Source organism: Leptomonas pyrrhocoris, assembly GCF_001293395.1.
Source record: "Leptomonas pyrrhocoris isolate H10 chromosome Unknown, whole genome shotgun sequence".
NCBI lineage: Eukaryota > Euglenozoa > Kinetoplastea > Trypanosomatida > Trypanosomatidae > Leptomonas > Leptomonas pyrrhocoris.
The window spans coordinates 122,179-128,523 of NW_015438389.1; the positions used below are offsets into that span (position 1 = coordinate 122,179).

A 6,345-nucleotide genomic window follows, 5' to 3' on the forward strand; every position below is an offset into this window, starting at 1 on the left:
TGTGTGTGTGTGTGTGTGGAGCAGGGCACTGCGGAGCGTCGCAGCACCGGCTTTCTCCTTCTCCGCTGCGTCGTACGCCATCAGCGGATATGTTTCTTCGCGGGATTGCCTTTTCTTTATTGAAACAACCGAAGGGCACGTAGTGGGACGACACGAAGGAAGCGGAAATGAATACTTCTTCTTTTTTCTTTCTGCGGTCACGGATGTTGCTCCGTCGTTGTACTTCTCTCTCCCTCGCTCTCTCTCTCTTCCTCCCTCTCCTCTTTTAATGGTCGTGTGCCTCTCCGCCACCCCGTCGATGAAGCTCGTAGAGTCCTCCTTTGCTGTGGTACTCACGACTCCCACTCTTTCCCGCTGTCGATAACATTCATTCTTTCAAGTCATAGCTTTTCTTTATTACTATTATTGCTTTACTACACCCTCTACCTATCGCCGGCACTTTAGTCTCGGGCAGTTCATCTCTCTGTGTCTGTGTGTGTACTTTCCTTTTCTCTTGCTTCTATCTCTTGTTGCTTCCACACACACGCACGCACACACACACACACTAGCTTCCTCCTTCGCAGAAGGTTTTTTCCTTTAACTTTCCCTCCCTCCCTTTGCTGCTGAATTGATTTGGCTCTTCACGCATCTCTCTCTATATATATATACCCTTCTTTGGTTATCATTATTTACCGTTCTTGGTAAAGCGCGGACGATACTTCGAGCAGCCACACCTCGTGACTTCTGGGGACTCGCTGTCTCCATCTTGTGTGTGTGTGTGTGTGTGTTTGTGCCCTCGGCAGAGTGGGCAGTCGTCTCAACATACGCAAATAAAATAACAAGAATGGGGGCGCTACTCGTCACGCTTCTCCAGTGCCGTAGCAGCCAGTCTCTCTACCCCAACGTCAGCGCCACACAGGCTCGCCAGGTCACGTATCAGCAGCCCTGTTCTGTCCCCCTCATCACACACCCCGCGCATGGACGGCGGCTTTCATCGCCGTCGCCCACGGAAGAAGAAGCAGCAGCTGTCACGACAGCGAATTGCGATGAGCAGAACAACAGTTGCCGCAACCTTGCAGACAGTCGCGAGAGCTTTCATGTCTCGCCCGGCAGCTCCGAGCTGGCGACAGGCCCGAACGAGAACACGCGTCGTCCCGCCGTGCTCGAGGCACTGAAGCGGCTCTCCAAGAACATCCACAGCAGCAGTAATCATAATGCAAATACGAATAACAATGAAGGAGGAGGGATCGACCACACGGCGGACGAAGCAGCTGGAAAAGACGGCAACAACGTCGTCCACGAACAGGCGACAGCAGAGGCGGCGGAGCTGGCCGTGATGGCCCGAAAACATGCGGTCGAGCAGCAGCAACAGGAGGAGGAGGAGGAGCTGCGCCGTCGTCTCACCCGTCCACCTCGCATCCCTGCCGCCTCCAACGAGGGACAACAGGCGGGCAACGCGATTTATCGCTTCACGTTTCCCGGCGCGCCATCAACGACGCCGGCCTCCGCGCCGCTGCCCTCGCTGACGGACCCGCCCATCACCTCCACGACGGCGGCCTTGATGAACACACCACCGAGGAAGGGGACGGACACGCAGCAAGGGGACAGGGAGGATAGCCTTCTTGAACTGAGCCGAAGACACTCGCAGCACTCTGGTACAGCAGTGGCGGATGCTTTGTATCACAGCGGCAGCGCCGAAGATCAGGCGACGCCGCTCTCCTTAACGCCGTTGCGGCCGATGCTGTCCGATCGTGCCGCTAGCAACGGCAGCTACAGCAGCAACAACAACGTTCTCCGCGAGCGTCATCGTCTTCATCATCACCGCGACACTCTTCTTGTCGATCTCGCCGACGCGGACGACGGCCAGCGCAAGCACGTACACGCGCCGACAGCGGAAGAGAAGAAGCTGTCATCCAGGAAGCGAGACGAAGGCGTGGAAGACGCGGCGGCGGCGGAGCTTGGTCCGATGGACTGCGCCGACGCCTTCCAGTACTTCTACGACGACGACGACGCGGCCTACCGCGCGGTGGAGAGCGTCGTCTACGCCGCACCGTCCACGGCACTGCGCGCCACGGGGCAGGACGCGGTGCGAGACTGGTACTTGCTTCAATGTACCGCATTGTTTGGCGGTGGCGCGGGTCCTTCTCTCACGGTGCGCGAGAGCTCGCCGGACGTCCGCGGCGACGGCCAGCGCCTCCTCTGCGCCGCCTCACCACTGGGTGCTCCCGCGTCGCTGCGAAACCCGCAGACGGAGTACCTGCTCGGTAGCCTCAACAACACCACCAATACCGGTATCAACAGAAGTCTGTGCTTTGAAGACGTAGAACCGATCGGCAGCTCTGCGCAGCCGGAGGGCAGCACACGCGCTCGAAGCTGCTTCTTCGAAGTCGCAGCAGCGGCAGAGGCGTCAACGGCTGGGTCGCCCTGTCACGTCGAGCATCCCCCCAACGGTGCCGGCCGCTTTGTCTCGCTCGTGGAGGAGATGTACGTGACGTGTCGCCGCATCGGCAACGCCCCGCTGGTGTGCTGGCGCTCGGTGGACCGCATCACCTCCCTCCTGGGCCTTCCGGAGGCGTCGCGTGGGTTTTTCGGATTGCGGATCGGCACGAGCACCGCGGCCCTGCAGAACGCACGCGGGGAGGCGGAAGACGATGAATCCCACCTGCCCGGTGTCTCCGCCGCTGACGATGAGGCTGCGGATGCTGACGGTGCAGCGGCGACGATGGCGAGCACTTCACCACGACGCTCGGCGGCTCGTTTCGTCAAATCGGGGAGCCACGAGGACACGAAAAGGGAGGCGAGCACGCGCAGCGAAGCGGCACGGGCCGCCTCGCTCTACTACCTAGGTCCGCAGCAGTACCTGACCGGCTCGGTGTGGTGGTCGCGCGTCGAGGCCTTCAGCTGCGGCCTGCGCAGCATCGGTTTACGCCCCGGCAACTTCCTCGGCATCGTCGAGGACACGCGGTGGGAGTGGCTCGTCACGTGCTACGCGGCGTGGAACAGCGGCCTTGTCGTGGTCGTGTTCGATGACGCCCATCGCACCCTGCGCCGCGTGGCGATGGACACGTGCGGTGAGATGAAGGCGGTTGTGTGTAACCCACAAGTGCACCACCGGCTGCGCAGACACTTTGCCCACGCCGCGATGCGGGCCGCGCGGCACGCTCAACAGGAGCAGCGGCACGCAAACACGCGCAGCAGCGACATCATCAGTGAGATGAACGGCAGTGTTGCCACTGACGATGGTGGAAGCAGTCATCGAAACACACACGAGGATGACCGCAGCGGACAGAAGTGTGCTGCTGCTGCTGCTGATGTGGAGTTGGAAAACGCCTGTCTCCACAACAGCGATGCGGCGACGTCGGCATCGACGAACACCAGCGCACATGAGCAAATACAGCTGAAGCACGCCTCTCCTCTCTTCATCGTGGTGCGCTCCGCTGCGCCGGCCCGCGACGGGGCAGACGGCGGAGGACAGAAGAAGCCGAAGCGCCATGGCCGCTCGGCTCACCGCACCGACGACGGCGTGTCGCACGCCGCTGCCCCTACTGCACCTTTTTCTTCAGCAACAACATGCGACGTGCCGCGTCCATCGCAACAAGGGCCGTCCGCTGGTCATCCTTCGCCTCCGCATTCACATTCCCATCGTCATGCGCAACGTCGCCGTGCCTCGGATTTCATCGAGGGGCCACAGCACCGGGACACGGCGGAAGCTCGCCGACACACCCGTGACGACGACAGCGGAGAAGACGAAGTCGAGATCGCGGAGGACGAAGAGGAGGAGGAGGAAGAGGAGGCGCTGTGGTGGAGCGACATCCTGTCCTACGGCGAAGCGAAGCTGTCCGCGTGGCGTCAACGACAGGCGCGGGAGAGACGGCAGCGTCAGCAAAAGCAAGCACGTCTGCGCTTCCAACAGCAGCAGCAGCAGCAGCAGCGACAGCGATGGGCGCGGAATGAGACAACGGCAAGCATGAATAGCAGCACGCACGACTCAAGCAGTACGGCGACACTGCGACGGCAGCCGGGTGGTACACCCGCCAACTCGACGACGGGTGGCGCCGGCTCGCGCGACGGCAGCGCGATCGTCACGAGCATCACCGCGCCCACGCATGGCTGGGCAGCCGTCACGACGTGCACCACCGCCACCACCACCGCGGCGACGGCAAGCGCAAACGCGTCTGCCGGGATGACGTCTGCGTCCACCGCACCGACCACCGCATGCCAGCAACTCGACGCGGTTGGTGGGGGTGGAGGAGGAGGAGAAGTTGTGGGCTTCGTCCCCGCCTCCTCGGCGACACCGCAAGGGGGTCCTCCTGCACAAAGACCCGCAACCGGCGTCGCGACGGCGGCAGCGGTGGCTACCGTCTTCAATGTCACCCATCCCGTCGCGTCACCTTACCTGGGTCCAAACCCCACGACGGCGGCGACGGCGCCGCCAGGTCAGCACAGCAGCAGTAGCAGCAGCGGCAACAACTACACGAGCCGCCCTGCACAGCTCCCACTCGCCCCGCTGCGGCCGGATGACCTCGCCTTTGTGTTTTACACCGCCGGTGAGCCGAAGGGGGTGTTGCTGACCCACGGCGCGCTGAAGGCGTCCATGGCGGCGCAGCAGGAGTACTTCGACACGACAGACATCGGCGTTGACGATGGACTACGGAGAGGCAGGGAAGGCGGCGGCCACCTCGGTAGCGTGGATAGCAAGAACGGCGGTAACGGTGGTGGTGGCGGAACTGATAACGGCAACGGCAGCGGCGAGGGCAGACTCGCGCGCTATTACGCCAATGCCCGCATGCCGGCCCTGCGCTCCCGCACCGCGCCCGCCGGTCGCCCCTCCTACCTCGCCTACCTCCCCATGCATCACATCTCGGAGTTCATCGCGCAGGCGACGCTGCTGACGCGCGGGGTGCTGGTGTGCTACGGCACGCGCCGCACCTTATTCGACGCCTTCGCCTTGCCACACGGGGACTTGACGGAGTACAAGCCAACGATCTTCCCCGCGTTGCCGGCGACCCTTGCCCGGTTGCACCGCGCCGTGCAGGCGATGCTCTCGACCGGGTACCGCAAGCTGCTCTTCGAGGTCGCCTACGAGGCGCGTCGACAAGCAATTCGACGCGGTCTGCAGTCCCCGTTTGTGCTGTCGACGATCTTCGCTCAGCCGCGCGAGCTGCTTGGCGGCCGCTGCCGGCTCGTCCTCTCCCGCGAAGCCCCGCTGCACCCGCGCGATCAGGAGTACCTCGAGGTGGTCTGTGGGGTGTCGGTGGTCCAGCAGTACGGTCCTGCGGAAACGGCCGGCAGCGGCCTGCAGCAGGCGTACTGCGCGGGGCACCTAGACACGATTGGGGGGCCCCTGGGGCCGGTGCTGGTGAAGCTGCGAGATGTAGCCGGCGGATGGACGCATCAGGGTGGGCGTCCAACCGGGGAGTTGGTGCTGCGCGGCCCGACGGTCATGGCGGGTTACTACCGACAGCCGGAGCTGACGGCCGAGGTGCTGGAGAAGAACGGGTGGTTTCACTCGAGTATGGTAGCGGAGAGGTGTCCTGACGGTGCCTTTCGCCTGGTCGCGTCTCTGCGGCCCCATCACGCATGCACCAGCAACGGTCAGTGCATCGACCTCGAGCAGCTCGAAGCGCGCTACGCAAGTCACCCGCTGTGTACTCCCGGCGGGGTCTGCCTGCTCGTCCACCCATATCGCCGGTACATATGCGCGTTGGTGCTGACCAACGAGAGGCGTGCTCGCGCGTTTGCCGCGGCGGCGACGGCGCAGAGCCCGTTCGCGTTTTCGCCTTCCTCGACCTCCTCTCCGGCCACGACGACGACGACCATCACCACCACCACGGCCGTTTCACCTCCACAGCAGCTGGCAGCTGCTGCTGCTGCGTCGTTGTCTTCGCTCTCGTCACCTTGTGCTCCGACGTCGCCCTTCGCTGCCCTCGCGAGTGCCGCGGCAGAGCACGGGTGGTGGCCGCAGTGCCTGCGTGATCCTGCGCTGCACAGCGCCGCGGCACAGTCCTTGGTGGCGTGGGTCACCGACCCTCACGGCGGCGGTGGTGGTGATGGTGGTGTCGCCCCGCACGAGCGCGTCCGGCATGTTCGCGTGCTGTACGACGTGTGGGACACCGCGCGACACACGCGGACGGCGACCGGCCGGCTCTTTCGCTACGGCCTTCACTGCCGTTACAGCGGAGTTATTTGCGAGTTGTTTGCTGAGCCGGATTGAGGCGTGGGGCGGCGGGGATCACCGTCATGCCGACAAACTCAAAAGAACACGAAATACAAGGGAAACGCAAAACAGAGGAGAGGTAACGAAACGGCACCGCGATGATCGCTGACCGTGCGGGGGGGGGGGGTTTCGTGTGTATGTGTGTTTGT

General features: G+C 63.3%; 1 protein-coding gene across 2 annotated transcripts; it reads left to right on the top strand.

Moving 5' to 3' along the window:
• Nucleotides 1–302: 302 nt before the first annotated feature.
• ABB37_09638 (putative long-chain-fatty-acid-CoA ligase) lies at nt 303–6,193 on the top strand (the record flags this gene model as incomplete). Of its 2 annotated transcripts, none has more annotated exons than XM_015809229.1 (1): nt 303–6,193. In XM_015809229.1, exon 1 carries the CDS (start codon nt 824–826, stop codon nt 6,191–6,193), a length of 5,370 nt encoding a protein of 1,789 aa, XP_015652165.1. In that variant the 5' UTR covers nt 303–823. The 2 variants fall into 2 exon arrangements, with proteins under 2 accessions (XP_015652165.1, XP_015652166.1); XM_015809230.1 differs by having other exon boundaries at nt 310–6,193.
• Between the last annotated feature and the right edge of the window lie 152 nt (nt 6,194–6,345).